Source organism: Daphnia pulex, chromosome 3 (genome assembly GCF_021134715.1).
Source record: "Daphnia pulex isolate KAP4 chromosome 3, ASM2113471v1".
Lineage (NCBI taxonomy): Eukaryota > Metazoa > Arthropoda > Branchiopoda > Diplostraca > Daphniidae > Daphnia > Daphnia pulex.
Window position 1 is genome coordinate 11555249 of NC_060019.1, and position 15685 is coordinate 11570933.

At 37.7% G+C, this 15685-nt stretch overlaps 5 protein-coding genes across 9 annotated transcripts; 1 reads left to right on the forward strand and 4 right to left on the reverse strand.

Annotated features, from left to right (window-relative positions):
* The first annotated feature begins 179 nt into the window (after window positions 1-179).
* On the forward strand, window positions 180-1542 carry LOC124190062 (serine/threonine-protein kinase/endoribonuclease ire-1-like). Its single transcript, XM_046582588.1, has 4 exons — window positions 180-335; window positions 421-636; window positions 712-1223; window positions 1292-1542. The coding sequence occupies exons 2-4, from the start codon at window positions 431-433 to the stop codon at window positions 1399-1401; spliced, it is 828 nt and encodes a 275-aa protein (XP_046438544.1). The 5' UTR covers window positions 180-335; window positions 421-430; the 3' UTR covers window positions 1402-1542.
* Window positions 1487-4060, reverse strand: LOC124190061 (8-oxo-dGDP phosphatase NUDT18-like). 3 transcript variants are annotated; one of them, XM_046582587.1, is made up of 8 exons: window positions 3320-4060; window positions 3000-3190; window positions 2864-2939; window positions 2515-2797; window positions 2339-2444; window positions 2104-2267; window positions 1883-1963; window positions 1487-1750 (listed from the first exon to the last, which is right to left on the reverse strand). In XM_046582587.1, exons 1-8 carry the CDS (start codon window positions 3423-3425, stop codon window positions 1729-1731), a joined length of 1029 nt encoding a protein of 342 aa, XP_046438543.1. In that variant the 5' UTR covers window positions 3426-4060; the 3' UTR covers window positions 1487-1728. The 3 variants fall into 3 exon arrangements, with proteins under 3 accessions (XP_046438543.1, XP_046438542.1, XP_046438541.1); XM_046582586.1 differs by having other exon boundaries at window positions 1872-1963; window positions 2515-2939; window positions 3320-3619; XM_046582585.1 differs by having other exon boundaries at window positions 2515-2939; window positions 3320-3616.
* Window positions 4061-4143: 83 nt separating this feature from the next.
* On the reverse strand, window positions 4144-7150 carry LOC124190059 (importin subunit alpha-6-like). Of its 3 annotated transcripts, none has more exons than XM_046582580.1 (9): window positions 7007-7150; window positions 6615-6820; window positions 6058-6538; window positions 5891-5990; window positions 5649-5812; window positions 5378-5582; window positions 5173-5316; window positions 4949-5108; window positions 4144-4855 (listed from the first exon to the last, which is right to left on the reverse strand). In XM_046582580.1, the coding sequence occupies exons 2-9, from the start codon at window positions 6769-6771 to the stop codon at window positions 4662-4664; spliced, it is 1605 nt and encodes a 534-aa protein (XP_046438536.1). In that variant the 5' UTR covers window positions 6772-6820; window positions 7007-7150; the 3' UTR covers window positions 4144-4661. The 3 variants fall into 3 exon arrangements, with proteins under 3 accessions (XP_046438536.1, XP_046438537.1, XP_046438539.1); XM_046582581.1 differs by having other exon boundaries at window positions 6615-6817; window positions 7007-7127; XM_046582583.1 differs by having other exon boundaries at window positions 6615-6844; window positions 7007-7101.
* Window positions 7151-7191: 41 nt separating this feature from the next.
* LOC124190060 (acetyl-CoA acetyltransferase B, mitochondrial-like) lies at window positions 7192-9589 on the reverse strand. Its single transcript, XM_046582584.1, has 9 exons — window positions 9447-9589; window positions 9141-9367; window positions 8842-9070; window positions 8568-8772; window positions 8412-8497; window positions 8147-8353; window positions 7946-8085; window positions 7762-7878; window positions 7192-7581 (listed from the first exon to the last, which is right to left on the reverse strand). The coding sequence occupies exons 1-9, from the start codon at window positions 9465-9467 to the stop codon at window positions 7314-7316; spliced, it is 1500 nt and encodes a 499-aa protein (XP_046438540.1). The 5' UTR covers window positions 9468-9589; the 3' UTR covers window positions 7192-7313.
* Window positions 9590-9946: 357 nt separating this feature from the next.
* On the reverse strand, window positions 9947-13726 carry LOC124190058 (gamma-tubulin complex component 2-like). The gene is made up of 14 exons (XM_046582579.1): window positions 13528-13726; window positions 13281-13442; window positions 13071-13210; window positions 12628-13008; window positions 12321-12543; window positions 11837-12258; window positions 11626-11776; window positions 11239-11501; window positions 10996-11170; window positions 10742-10934; window positions 10553-10678; window positions 10379-10486; window positions 10184-10320; window positions 9947-10109 (listed from the first exon to the last, which is right to left on the reverse strand). Exons 1-14 carry the CDS (start codon window positions 13578-13580, stop codon window positions 10025-10027), a joined length of 2619 nt encoding a protein of 872 aa, XP_046438535.1. The 5' UTR covers window positions 13581-13726; the 3' UTR covers window positions 9947-10024.
* Window positions 13727-15685: the final 1959 nt, after the last annotated feature.

Below are 15685 nucleotides of genomic sequence, written 5' to 3' on the forward strand. Positions count from 1 at the left end.
AGTCACGACACCCTAAATGGTGTTGCATCAAAGCGTATCAACAGCCGCTTCCGTTTCATCCCTACCAACCCGATAAAAGAAGTAATAAAGGTCATGAATATGCAGCGCGTCAAACAAACTTATCTATCAGGGATAACTGATAGTATAATGCGTCGAGCAACGCCCCAAAACCAACCAGAACAACTACCAAAATTGCTCACTTGCGCCATCAGAACCATACATACATACGTTTCACTTCATTTTTAAACTTGTGAGTGAAAATAATAGGAGAGCCAGAGATTTTCTAATCCGTCTTATGTTCCGCGTAACGAATCGGTCGAAAAGGAGGAGTTAGAGTGAGTGCTGAGAGAAAATCAGACAGCAAGCCAAATTAACTGCTGGCAAATTTTCTTAATAAAACACCGTTGTTACACAAAATAGAATTCCAACAATGATAAAAATAGACAAAGGTAAGATTTTGGGCGAAGGAGCTTACGGGATCGTGTTTGAAGGAACTTTCGGGGAGCAACAGGTGGCTGTCAAAAGGATTCAGACGGCCTACATCGTAAGCAACGAAAAGGAAGAAGCAGCTTTAAAAAAGCTTGATCACCCAAATGTCATAAAACTTTTTCATATTTGTAGCGATGAAGAATTTAGGTAAATTTCTTTTGATGGATTAAATTTTATCTTCGTAGACGAATATTTCTAATAATTATTCGAAATTTTAATCAGGTATTACGCACTAGAATTGTGCCAATCCTCGCTGGAAAAATTATTTTTGAAAAATGATAGCCCCAAAAAATATCGTGGACCAATGCCCTCGCAAAAGGAAGTCCTCCTTCAGTTGGCCGAAGGACTGGAATACATTCACATAAACGGACTGATCCATCGGGATCTTAAACCAGAAAACGTCCTCATTTGGGCGGATTCGACTGGGAAAACAGTCTTGATGAAATGGGCCGATTTCGGACTAAGTAAACCAGTCAACGAAAGAGGAAGTCATTCCATCAGTGGAGTTAGTAGGGGAACTGATAATTGGTATGCCCCTGAAATCCTCAAGATAATGGTCGAACAAGAAGAAAATGAAAACAAGTCGTCCCCACGACAAAGAGGAACCATCAAAAGCGATGTCTTTACAGAAGGCCTCATTTTTGCGTACTATTTGTTAAATGGTGTTCATCCATTTGGTTCGCGCTTCGAGAGAGTGCCTAACATAATTTCAGATCACCCAGTCCATGTGTCTAGTAAGTCAGTTTTTTTAAATTAAACTATACAAGTTTCAAAAACTAAATCTGCTTGATCAAATTAACAGAAATTCAAGGGCCGATTCATGGTTTAATCATGGAAATGTTGAAACATAATCCTGAAGAGAGAATTTCATCGTCAGAAGTCGTTGAAAAAATACGGCTGATGCAATTTTGATTTTGAGCCAAATGAGAGGCCGTACATGACTGATGACCGGTTGTGGCACTAACTTGTACCTGCTCCATAGACGTGCAATTAAAAGGAAGGTTAACAACTGTGTATTTTCATGTGTATAAATAAAAGTATTGGAAATCGTCACAGTTTCATAAATATACACAACGCCGACAGACATGTACCAATGGACGGAAGAATGATAGCTGGAATAAAACGCAACATTTAAAAACAGAAGACTTTTCGGCATTAACAATTCTATAAAACATCAGATAATTCACTACGTTTACTGTAACTAAACGAAATGAAAACACGGAAGAACTTGAAGTCATTTTATGCGTCAGATTCTGAAGTCCTGCAAATATAAACAAATAAAATACAATTTATCTGCAAGTACGGTTGAGTTATTCATTGATATTCATATTCAGGCCGGTGAGGGTTGGTAGATTTCAACAAGTTGAGATAAACCAACTTACCGGCTGCTTACCGAACGACGTTGAGTGGAACAGTGCGGAATTTTCCCATTCTCGACAGGAGAATACCAGCCACTTCCAAGCTCACTTGAAACCTGAATTGGTTTCAAGAATATTATTTTTATTTTTAAGATTTTAATTTTTAGGCATCTATTTTTAACTAGTCATGGCCTAAGCACTTGCCGTACGGCATTAGTAGTAAGTATAGTTAAGTATTACAAATATATTACCATACCATGAATATTTATCGATTAATCCTACTTCTTCCAGTGGAAGCCGCACAGAAACTAACAAAGTTAGACACAGTCCATCCGAGATTTTGGGGCGTGGTTGATAATTATGACCCAAAGCTAAGACTCCGTGAGGCCGGTGCGATGGTAAATCAGCGCCAAACATTTCCTACAGTAAAATTAACGTCTATTGAACCCAGAACTTAAAGGGAACCATGCATACATTTTAAATTAACAAACCGTCATAAATTTTTTGAGGATTGCGTGTAAACTTCGACCAGGGTGAATTTCGCAAATGGGCAAATGCGCCGCCGTCTTTTCTGATACTAAGATGTGTACTCTATTGCTATAATAGTGAGACACAAGGTAATAGATTAATGTCACGCAACGGAATATTTACAGTATATACTATTTACTTTGTTTTACGTCGTGCGCAGATGATCAATCTTAAAAATAACTTTGTATATGAGCGAGGCGTAGGAAGAAGAGAGGGGTGGAATGCTTGCTGACTTTCTAGCTGGGTTTTGAAGGAGCGAGCATGTTCAACTATAGATAGAATATCGCCTGCTCTCAGGCTGAGGTCAGATAAATTGTGGACCCACTTGGCTTGCAGAGATTCTGAATCTGCTTGAGAAGGTAACTTGATTGAGCCACCTGTGACATTCCCAGCCAGAACAAACCTGTACCATGATCCAGCAGCTGAAAACATAATTGCAAAAAAGTGGTTGAGCTTTTTTAATGACCTGTTTAATAGAGTGATTTTACCTGATTCCACCATCAATAATGTTGATGCTTCAGCTGTCAAACCAGTTTCCTCCAAAACTTCTCGTTTGAATGCATCCTGTAGATAGAATAGTTCTCGTAGATACAGCAATAATTTTTAATTCCATATTTAATTTACCATTATGCTTTCATTCGGTTCAACTCTACCAGCAGGAAGATACCACTGCCCAGCACAAGAACTTTTAGCTTCTTGCATCATTAAGATTTCATTTTTTTCGTTGATGATAACAGCCATCACAACATAGCACACAGACTGTTTCAAGATGGGAACAAAATCTGGTGGTGCAGAAGGAGCAAGACCCTTTGAAACTATAATACACATAATAGAGTTGAAAGCAGAGCTTAAATATATCAGAATTCCTTGGCGTAAATATTACAAGGTAAATATTACAGGGTTTAGATTTAGAGATGTTTAGAAATTCAGAATTAGATACTTACTGGCAGCTTCATTTTGATCTTCAAGTGTGAAATCACAGAAATCCTGTGGTTCTTCGGCATCTCTTCCATTCAAAAGAAGCACCACGTTTTTCTCAATATTTTCCATCTTGACATTTAAAATCGAAAATCTCAAAAACTTTGATTAAAAAATATTAATGTTTTCAGGAGCAACAATTACAAACACATCCCTTTCCCAACTTCACAGTCATCTGTTCCAAAAACAGAATGTGAGAATGTCAAATGTCCAAACTTCTAGTTTGACAGGTGGCAGGAAAGGTGTACCTAAACAGAAACTACCGTACGGAAAAGGGCTTGGTCTTCCGTCAAACCAGTTCCGGCCAGCCTTTGGCAAAGCCGCAAAGCCATGTTCCAGGTTTTTCAAATCGGAAATCGGATTTTTTTTTAACTGTAGAAAACAAGTATAGGGAAACGGCACAATTCTACTTCAAAAATGGTTGTCTTTCAATTGTCTCAATTTATAAAAAAACTTCTCAGAGAATAGAAGCGCAGTTATAATCAGTTAATATTTAAAAATACATTGTAAATTTAGGTCTTCCAACTTTCACCAAAAAACAACTAAAAAAATATGAAAACTTTTAATGCACGACAAAAAGCGCTTATTGATCTGGACTTGGATATTTCAAGGGCAATTTACGTAAATGATTGAATTGGAATAAGCTCGGTTTTCAATCGTTTATAATCCAATTCAATCGACCCTTGAGAAACGTGACAATAGAAAACAAAACAACTGTTATTATAAGGTAGGGAATACCCTAAATAATATAGGCAAATTATAGGCGAGAAATGGCCAAGTACAAAGTATGTCGTAGTTTCAAAAGCACTTTGTATTTAATAGTCCTGAACTACCTCAACTCTCATTTCGTCGGTTCGCATAGGCGCAATATTACAAGTCGCCAATCCTCGCATTATTTATTTATTCAAATAGGTATTTTGTGTCTTTCAATGCCGTATCTGTCAAACCTTTTGGTGGCATATTATTTCTTTCATATATGATACAGAGGAGAAAGTGATGAGAAACTAGCAAATCTTCTGAATATTCTAAATCAAATCCATAGCGTTGGGGAAAAAAAAAACGAAAAAGGTTAGATGGGTCAATACTCGTTACAAGCAAAAGAATAGCTTTAGAATCCTTTGGAGAATATAACGTAACCTTATTGAACATATGGAAAAATACAAAAAAAATATAAGAAGTCAGCTTCTTCAAAGAAATCAATCACTCCTAAATATGTTATCAACTCCATAAAAAGTGAAGAAACGCAGAGAACCACTCATGGAGCAAACTACTTTCCACCCTTTTTATGCTCACTCCTCTAACATGATCTCAAAATTCAAAGCCCTGAGAAGGCGGCTGTTGTTGATCGGGATTGAAGTTGAATTGCTGACCCTGTGCATCAACAGAAGGTGCCAACTTCGTATCCTCTTCTTCTGAACCAAAGTAAGTTTCGATGATGTCGAAAGCTTTTTGGTAAATTTCCATGTTTTCATGCGATTGCAAAAACTCAATTTTGTCCAATCCTGTATTTCAATAATAATAATAAAAAAAGATAAATGATGTCGATAACTGTTATTTCAATGCAAGAGTTCATAATATATTATTCTGGTATTTACCGTAACATTCTTCGATCAAGATGGCATACGCATTTGGCATGGAACGAGTCTGTGCTTCCTGCTGACCGAGTCGAAGTATGTTTTCCAGTCCACTAAGAGCAACCTGGATGATTTTAGCATCCATCACCGTAAGCAACTCACACAAGGGGAGAATGCATCCCTAGGGAAAGAGAATAATGGTTATTCGTCAGTTATCGAGCAAGGCATAGATAAGCCATCATTACCAAATTAACAAGGAATCGAATTTGCTCAGCAGTACCACCTGATGTTGCGTTTGTAATCGCCCAGGCAGCTTCTTTTCGTGTTTTGAACTCTGCTTTGCCAAGTATATCGATCAGAACAGGGAAAATGTTCGCGTCAATAACAGCCTAAAACAGCAAACATACATGCTTAGGCTAAATAACACGAAAAATATAAAATTAGTTAAACCTGTATTTGTTGCCGGTTGCCTGCGGTAATGTTCGAAATAGTCCAGCATGCTTCTTTACGAATAGATTCTTTAGGTGAAGTTAGCAGATGTAATAAACAATGCATAACTGAACAATTCAACACCACTTGAGTTTGAATATCGTCACCGGTCACAATATTCCCGACAGCTCTTAACGCTCCTTGCACCACGCTTGGTGTGGTATGCCTACAAATTAAATATTAAACATATTAAAATACTCTTCAACAGATTAAATGGACAAAAATATTCTACATAAGCAGCTCAACCAAACGTCGACAAACGCCAGCGTCAATAACGGCTTGAATTTTGTCATTAGGACCATCGGATAAGTAGGAAAGAGCCCAGCATGCATCTGCTAGCACATCTGGATCCGCGTGAAAGAGTAAACGCGCAAGGACAGGAAGACACGGCGATACCTAAATAAAACAGGCATTCATTTTCATAATAGGACAGTCAGGTTATAAAAATGAGAAGCAATCACAGGTTATTATTACCTTCGAGAAATTCGGAGGAGGATTTTTACCACGACACAAATTTGATAAGGCCCATACTCCGTTGCGAATCATCGACAATCTACTGGATTTGCTCAATAGCCTATTCAAAAATGAATTTTAATTAATCGACTATATAAAAAAAAAAGATAAGTAAATTAGGTACACACTGTAATAGCGACGGTAGGATGCCAGCATCAATTTCAAAATCACGGCATTCAGGGGAATCTCCAGCAATATTTCCAAGAGCCCAAACAGCCTGCTCCTGGACATCTTCATACTGGGACCCAAGTAGGTCAATGAAGATCGGGACGGCACCAGCTTCAATGACACAACGGGTCTGAGCAGAAGTACCGGAGGCAATATTGGTCAGAACCCACGCTGCTTCAAATTGCAATGTGTAGTTGCTGTTGTTGGCAAGAAATTCCACAAAGCGAGGAACAATGCCACATTGAATCACTTCGTCTATGGGAGGGTTAGGCTCTCGAGATAAAATTTTCCGGAATTTTTGCGTTGCTGATAGCTGCACATTTATATCTGGATTGTACAGTGCTTGGCACATTTCCTGAGTTATGCTGCCCTGTTGAGCAGCAACATTCATCAGATCTTCATGTAGAGAACTACTAACTTCTTCATCTTGCACATTCCCAGCTGAATGAATATTAAAATATAAAAAAAAATCAACAATAAAAAAATAATTGAAAAATTTAACATTTTTGTTACTAACCATTAACTACATTTCTTCGTTTGAATAGCTGCTCTTCTCTTTTTTGCTTACGAAGCTGGACTCCTTCCTCCTCTCTTCTACGTCTCAATTCCTGAGAATCCAGTGCTGCATTTTTGTAGCGAAATTTGTGGCTTTGCCCTGTTCCTGAGCCTGACATTGGTAAATAGGCTGATATGGCTGAATGGTGTCTTAATTTTCAGGATCTGCTATGTCAACAAACATAAAATTGACTATCAAGAGTATTGCAAATCAATGCTGGAAATTAGTAAAAGGATGGATTGTAACATGCTATACACATTAGGCCAAGTTTGTTTTATTAAACAGACATCAAGTACCAATAAAACAGCTACACAATGAATGGTCCCAATTACTAGGCCTACACAGTAACTTACTTGAAATGAACGAATCCTAATATAATTTAAGAGAACTCGAACGATAACCGAACGGTGTGCCGAATTGATACTCAGCTGAGCTGACAGATGCAATACAGTAACGGAAGAGTGCTAAACAGCAACTTTGTATTATTGTTGCAATATTATTGTATCTAGGTATTTATTATACATGAGAACTTCAAGAATTTGCGCTCTGCAACAATTTATTGATGAATCAGTTAAACAAATTCAGACAACTATCACATTGCATTATTCAAGAAACGAAGATAAGGTTAGAGTCTTAGAGATAACAATTTACAGTTCTACTTCACACAGCATCAAGTTTTTCTTCCAAGAGTTTTAAATCTACGCGATGTTTCATCAAAAATTTTCCGTTTAAATGAAATACAGGTATTTCGTAGCGATATCGTCCAAACCATTTAGTATTTTCCGGGAGACGGATGTCCACCTCTTGCCAAATAAACCGATTCCATAGACTTGATTTCATTAGAATAATTTTCGCCTCGTCGCAGAGTGGGCATGGATATTTCGTGAATAAAGTAAGAACAGGTAACTTTTGAGGCGCATTTGTCGCCCTAGAAGAATAATTTAATTTTAGAAATAAATGATTATACAACTACATTACACCTATACACCGGTATAGTCATCAGATGTATTTTTGAGACATGGATAACAAACGCACACGGCATAGGCATTTAACATAACGTGTTCGACTATCCAAATACAACACTATAATTTAACACAAGACAACTTACAATTTTTGGATCACTATTGTTGATGCACCTCCACCACCATTGCATATGCTTGCTACACCATACTCTCCTGCCTTCAACGCGTATACCAAATGATTTACAATACGACATCCCGACATACTGCAAATAAAAAAAAATACAAATATATTTGATTAAATGAGAAAATAACCCTTGTTTAAGTATTTACCCAATAGGATGACCCAAACTCACGGCTCCACCGTGGATATTCACTCGTTCCGGATCAATATCCAGCATTTTCATATTGGCCAACACAACCACGCTAAAAGCTTCGTTGATTTCCCACAACGCAACATCTTCTTTTCGAATCTAAAGACAAATGAGATTTTAAACATCGACAACGGGAGATATTACTTTCAAATATTCGTACCCCAGCACGTTTCAGAGCAATTGGTATCGCAAATCCGGGGGCAATAGGGAAATCAATAGGGTCAGTTGCAGCATCAGAAAAACTAACTATTCTAGCAAGGGGCTTTGATCCCAAACGTTCCGCCGCTTGTGCCGTGGCGAGAACGCAAGCAGCTGCTCCGTCACTCAGAACTGAAGAATTGCCGGCGGTAAGAGTACCGTTTTCCTTCTAAAATCGAATTCAAAATATAGACCTTTTTTCTTCAGAAAAGAAATGGCACACTCACAAGGAACGCGGTCGGCAGCTTCGAGAATCTCTCAACATCAACACGTTTGTATTCTTCATCCTCAGATATGACCAAATCTGGTTTACCTTTTAAAAAATAACAATTGTGTGATTGATGAGCACTCATTGTTTATGACTGAATTTTGTTTGTTTTTACCTTTCTTTTGAGGAATACGTACTTCGACTATTTCCTTTTGCATTATGTTGTTTTTGTATGCCTCGGCGCTGAGGCGGTAGCTACGCAGAGCGTAGGCATCCTGATCTTGGCGAGTAACAGACATCTTCTGGGCAGTATTTTCTGCGCAATTGCCCATATGGATTTTGTTGTAGACATCTGTCAGCCCATCAAAAGAGACTCCATCCTGTAAAATTAAATATACAGGAAACATTATTAATTTCCTATCAGAGCATTTGTAAAATCTTTTTATTACTATGAGTTTGATTCCTCCATAAGGTGTTTCACCTCTTGGGAGAAAAAAAGGTACATTGGAGAGAGATTCCATTCCACCAGCCACCATTACACTTTGTTGTCCAGTTTGAAGGTTTTGTGCAGCAAACATGATAGCCTTCATACCTGAAGCACATACTTTATTGATTGTAGTTGTTGGTGTTGTTTTCGATAATCCAGCAAACAGAGTTGCTTGTCTGGAAGGAGCTTGGCTGTATAGAAAAATCATGACAAGTTATTCATGTTTCCTTGTTTCAATTCACCAGGACATATTTTGTTTACCCTTCACCGGCTTGGCACACATTTCCCATGTAAACCTCTTGGATTTCTTCTTTAGCAATACCAGCTCTTTCGACAGCAGCTTGAATGGCAATTGCACCTAATCGTGGGGCTGTTATGCTTTTCAGACCACCTCTGAAGCCGCCCATAGGAGTTCGTGCTGCACCAAGAATGACTACATCGTTTAGATTTGCAGTTGACGAATACAATCGCTTACTGCATTGGAAAACCTGTATGAAGTACCCGCAATTCTACTTTAAGACATTTGCTACATAGAGCGTGATAAAAAAGACAGTGAAATATACTTACTTTACTGTTTACGAACGCCATATCGATGAAGAATGTAGTGGATTTAAGACAGCTTGACGAAAGCAGATGGTTTCGTCTGCTTTGGCTCGGTTCCCAACGACGAATCACAGCACAGCAAATTCCCGAACTCCGCCGCCGGATTACCTATGGGGTATTTGCTTGTAAAAGCGGTCGGCTACTCGGCTGAAATCAGAGGGAACAGTTATTTTTTTCACGCACAACGTTCGGCTCTTTTAACTCATAAGAAAAATTACACTTGTAGAATAAAAAATGACTGTGCTTTGTAAAAATAAATTGGTTAATGAATTTTCTGATGCTTGTAATAATGTGCTAAAACACTTCATCAGCTAGATGCAATGCTGTTTCTGATCACATAAAAAATAAATTCATATTAGCTGCAGCTCGCGAAAATATTTACAGATTATCAGAGGCAAGTAGCCTACATCTCTGAAACCGTTTTTCGTCCTTGAACAGATCTAAATAAATCCATCAACTTGGAATTCCTCAAAAAAAGCTCGGTAAACTTTATTGATCTGCTCACGGAAACAATTACAAAAATGGGGCAACATGTGTTCAAATTATCCCGAAATTGTGTCATCTGTTTGATTGGATTTTAAGGTGAACTGAATCACCTTATCCGTATAGTAGTTATTGAAGTCCAATCTATTACAAAATTTGGAAAATAGTTTAGACTCAATCGTGAAAAAAAATTATTTTAAATAGCTATATATAAATACCGATTCAGTAAAGTTAGCATATGAGAATCGTAACTTTCATGTCCCATTTCGGCGATTCTGTGTAACAAATCTGCCAAAAGCGTTGTAAATTGCAGTTCCATCCGTGCAACATTTTGATCGAATGTGTCACTGTTCTCCTAATAGAATTTTTATCAGTTTTAAATATTCTTTATTAGAGTCATATCAGAGTAATACTTGAAGGAATACGTCCCCAGGTGAAGTTAGAAGAACTTCACTCAAAGAAGTTACATTTGCCAGGCTGCTCAGTCCCATTTCAGCTTCCTTGGCATGGCGATGCATTTTCTATTAAATTGAATTGAATTAAAAGATATTGGTCTCTCATCTACACCAAAGAAATAAATCACTGACGAGGATAAAGTGAGCGAATGCTTCGCAGAGTTTGATCAATTTGGTTGCCGTTTGTAGAAGTGCAGGATCCGTTAACATAGACTCTTTCATGCACACGTTCAGAAGTTCCATGTGAGTTGATATAACCTGTTAATTTGAACTATCTATTTAGAAATTGTCTAATGAACGGAAATAAAAATTTGTGCATACTTGATCGACGTTGTCCACTTTTCGGATTTTCTCAACAAAAATTTGCCATGATGGCTCAAGAACTTCGACCGTGATGTAGTACAATAAATTTTGAATGAAATGGAGCATGCGATGACGCAAAGCAAATGCGTTGTTGTACCACTGGCTAGTCGGAAACGAATAATTGCGAACAATTTTGTGCGAAATCCAAACTCTAAAAATGTCATTAAATCAGTAGTTTCAACAAAATTAATTGCGCTGAAGGAAATCCTTACCGGCCCAAGAGATTTTCAACATATTTGGTCAAGAAAAGATGTCGGAAAATCATCTGGTAGCACGCCATAACTTTAGTCGTAAACACAAGTGAAACAGGCCATCGAACACGGTACATGAAAGAGAAAGCTTCCAATCCCGTCAACCGTACATGGTCGATTGAGTGGTTCCCATCCCCTAAATATTTTTAAAAAATGTATCTATTTTATTGAAATGTGGGAAGGTATCGAACTAGGATTATATACCGCGATTGTCGCGTTCTCCGTGAGTTTCGATCGAAAGAATCTTAACCATCTGAGTAGTTAGATCATAGGAAAGTAATTCAAGTCCCAGATCATCTTTGAAGGGATCAGCGTTGGCGGTCGAAGTGCGAAGTGCCAATTCAAGCAAAGATTCTAATCGGCTGGGCATTACATCATCAACGTTTTTCACCAATTCCGCTCCGCATAGCGAGAGGAAATGCAAGATAAAATCTCCCGCATTCAGGAAAAAGTAATGCTTCACGGACCTGCAAGACATAGTAACCATTAAGGCATTAAATGCATATTCTAATGCGTAAAAAACTAAAACAGTCAAGAGTAATCGGCTAAAATTGTCACATGCAATTCATTATGAGGTTAAACTGATATTACTTGAGCCGACCTAAAAGGTCGTAATCTTGCATGAGGACGTGCAACAACGTCTCAGACGCATAACTGTAAGCCTTTTCAATGGCTTCTTTGTAGCCTGATCCGTCAAGTGTATACACTAAGTCATCAATCCTTGGTGGTTTCACCTTCATTCCTATCAAAATTAAGGCATAAAGATGATTTGATATTGAATAAATTTAAGATTAGGACACACCACATTGCTTGATCACATTAAGGTATTTTCCGGTACGAAGAATCTGGTCAGTAAGTGGGAGAAGGAATGAGGGTACTCGATCACGTCGTAGAGTGTAACGCTTCTCCCAGTAGTCGTCACTGTAAGCCGTTGGGGAGAGCTTGTCCATGGATACTACTTGATGATCTTCAACCATGAACTCCAAATATGGATCTTCTACTGAACCTTGATAAATCCACTTTTGCAAAATCTCCCAATATGGCTGGGCTGCAGAACGGGTAAGTGAGAGCAAAAGTTTCTGTTGCTTCTCATTTCCCATCGCTTCCATGGTCTGTTGGTGAAGAACGGATAATACTTGGCCGCCTTGAGCTTTAGCTCTCATTAATGACAGCGTGACATGATGCAGTTGATGCAATATCGTGACATTGGGCTGAAGAAGATACCTTAAAAGATATAAAAAAAAGATTGATTTAAAGATACCTTAGATATAAAACCTTTAGATTACCAAGCTTTCTGCAAACTCAATTCGTTCTTAAGCAATAAACTTTCCAATTGACAGACAAAGATTCGATATTCATGAACCAAGTTGCCAATAGCCGCTGCCAAGGCGTCATTTACCATTCCGAAATCGAATCCAGAACGACTCTCGTAGAAGCGCTCAATTATAGAATAGGAAGCTAAAATTGGGAAGAATCTTCGAATCATTTCTTTTAGTGAATCGTCGACACCTGTAAAAAAAAAAAATACAAAATACAAAATTTATTTTTATTCTGACAATTTTCAATAAATAATTATTGAATAAAAATAATTACTATCATCAATTTCGAATTTTCTTTCGTCGGCGTTGGCAGTTAAGGGTAGTGCACGTATGTAATCGCCATCAAACCCACTGAGAACATAAAGGAGCTCTTCTAAAAGTATTCTTTCTTGATCTCCTACAGGCACATTTCCAAGAGGAGCAACTTGAAGTAGATGAGAATCTGATAGCCCAGCAACAGGAAAGTCCCAAGAAAGAAAGGGTCTAGTGTGAAACCACTTTGGATTCTTTTGTATAATTTCACTAGATGTGACCCTCTTCTCTGTTAGTTCAGTAACTTTATGACCTAATGAACCCTCACTTGCAGTCTGTAACCTGCTCTTCAATTCCTTCAATTTTACACCTCCAACCACAATTGGAGTGGATGTTGATGGGCCTAGAAAAAAACTTCTACTGTAATTAAATTCATGAACAAACATATAGAAAAAATTTAAATACCAGATCCTTGATTGCTATCTGTGCTAGTGCAATAGGTTTTGACAGATTCTCTTGGCAAACCAGCCCTGACTGAGCGGGTCATTGTCTTAGACTCTTTCATCTTTGAAAGTATCAGGACAAAAGAATCCAATTCAGCGTAACTTGAAGTTTCAATATTAATATGACCATTAGCAGGATTGTAAACTTTGTGAAAAATGGTGTAAATCCTACTTTTTGTCCCGTAGTTCTTCATACTTGTTCACTATCTCAGATGGATTTGAGCTCAAAGCTGCTAAAGTTTGCACAGTCTCTCTAGCATTTGTTATTTGGACCTGTGATGGAGAAGTCACCAAGTTTTTCACAAATTTTTCAGGTGCAACCAAGTCAGTGAGCCTGTAGGAAGGACGAATTAAGTATTCCAGTGTAAGATCGGGCAACGGCCAATCCTAGATTATGTATTTCAAAGTAGTTAACTTACCCTAGCGAATCAATCAATTCGCTAACAGCGTGATGAATTTTGAATTCACTCATGACAACAAGAACAAGTAGTAATCTTCAACGTTACAATTTTGTTTCCTCGTCAAGTCGTCAGTCACAACATGTCAAGTCAAACCTATTCCTGTTGTGCTGTTGACATTTCATGAACTAACATTTGGCGGTAATGTCAAATTCAAAAGAAAGCAGACACCTGGCGGATGAAACTGATACAATTATCGCTGCGTTAGCAAGGCCGGCAAGGCGTTAGAAGGGCTATTATTTTATTACTTATTAAAATTAGTGATTTTTTATGAAAAAAAAATATAAAATGTTAATTCTTTGTTAAACATCAACATTTTAGGTAATTCCTGCTTCCTAAGTCATTAGTCTATTTTATTTTAATAAAAAGAGTGCGCTTATAGGTCTAATATTAATTCCTTTATTTAAAACCCTGTAGGCCTGTATAATTCAAGTAACAAAAAATATGTAAGAAATAAATTGCGCGGCTTTTATGTAAATGGCATAAATGATGCACTATACACTATTATAGTGTGCATACAATACTTCCCCACATTACAATAATGTAGAGCGATGAACGGAATAAGAGAGGTAAAATGGTATTTGCCTTCAAAACGAAAACGACAATGTAAAGAAAAGTGACAAATGGTTTATTCTTTGACACACTATAGAGACTAGACTCCTCTTGAAATTTATGTGAAAGCATAACATTGGACCAATAGGCTGAAGAGGCACTTTCTACAATGGGGACGGGGCCAATAGCGTCAGGTGTATTATCCCCTATAGAAGAAAAGTCATCAATTTTATCTTTCACCAGCGCATATATACGTTAGTCTTCTGTCATACTCTCTAACCTCAGTTTTGGTTCACTTGTAGCCTATTATTTAGTTGGGGTGGACGAGAAATGCATTTGTATGGTATTACCGTCTTCTATTAGTAGCTAGGGCTGCTAGTACTTTAATTGTTCTTATTCTTATTTCCGAATGGAATTACGTTATTATTTTCGGTTTATTATAGCCTATTACATAAAGAATTCCCCGACCTCTAACTTTTAACGTATATGATGTCTAATAAACTTGGCTTGTAAACATTAGACTAATTATAGGCTATAATTACTAGTTAGGAGCATAATATTATTGACAAAAAATAATAAAATTGGCTAAAAAATATATAAAATAAAAAAGAAATAAAAGAGAAGGAATAAAAAAACAAAAAATTAAAAAGTAAAAACAGCGAATAGTCATTACTCATAGCTCACCAGCAGGGGGGTTTCGATACGTTTGTTCCGAGAAAAAAGGTTGAAACGAATCGTCGCATTTTGCTCGAGTCTCCCTTCCTCGCCATTCCTTATCCATTTCCGTATCCATTTCATTCTTGCTTGCAGCAGGTATATACTGAAAATTTCTAATTTATTTAAAGCAAATTCGAGTTTCTTGTTGAATTTATCAGTCCTGGTCAATTGATGAGAAGCATAAGTCTATATAGGCCTACAGTATTAAAGAGTGGCTCGTCCATACGTTGCATGTTTTTTGTAGGCCGGTGCTATGTTTTCACAAAGATTGGTGAATAGGGAAATAGAACGAGTTCTACAGTCTGTGAAAAATGAATGTAATCGTAATATCTTATCAGGGCATCAAAGATAAGAAAGTAGTTATTGCAAGGATTTAGCGCTATAAGAATCTTGGAAAAGATTAGGCCATTGTTTTGATTCCAGATTTCTTGCTTCGGCATATCACGAACCAACAGCAGCCCGTGGATTTGGAATCGAGGCGGCACGCTTTAAAACGTTCCGAAAGACAGCAGCGAGTGCTGCAACGGTTTCTCTGTGCCCCGATGTCAGGCTTATACCATGCACCATTCTTCGTTTCATGCTTTCTTGTTTTCCAGTCTTAATGATGCCGTAGTGATATTGCCCTTTTACCTTCTTCCTCATCGATTCTTGAGGCCGCTGCTGCTGTGCTGGATCCATGTAGTGATGGCGGCAACCATCAACAGCCGACCTCTTCTTTTTTTTTTCTTTTGAAAAGCCAACGAATGTAATGATGGCGGCATTTTACCGTACAATTATGAACGGATCGAAATCGATTTCCATGTTATATAGGCTATTTCTTTAGTATTCGTCGGTATTCGTTATACTTCCT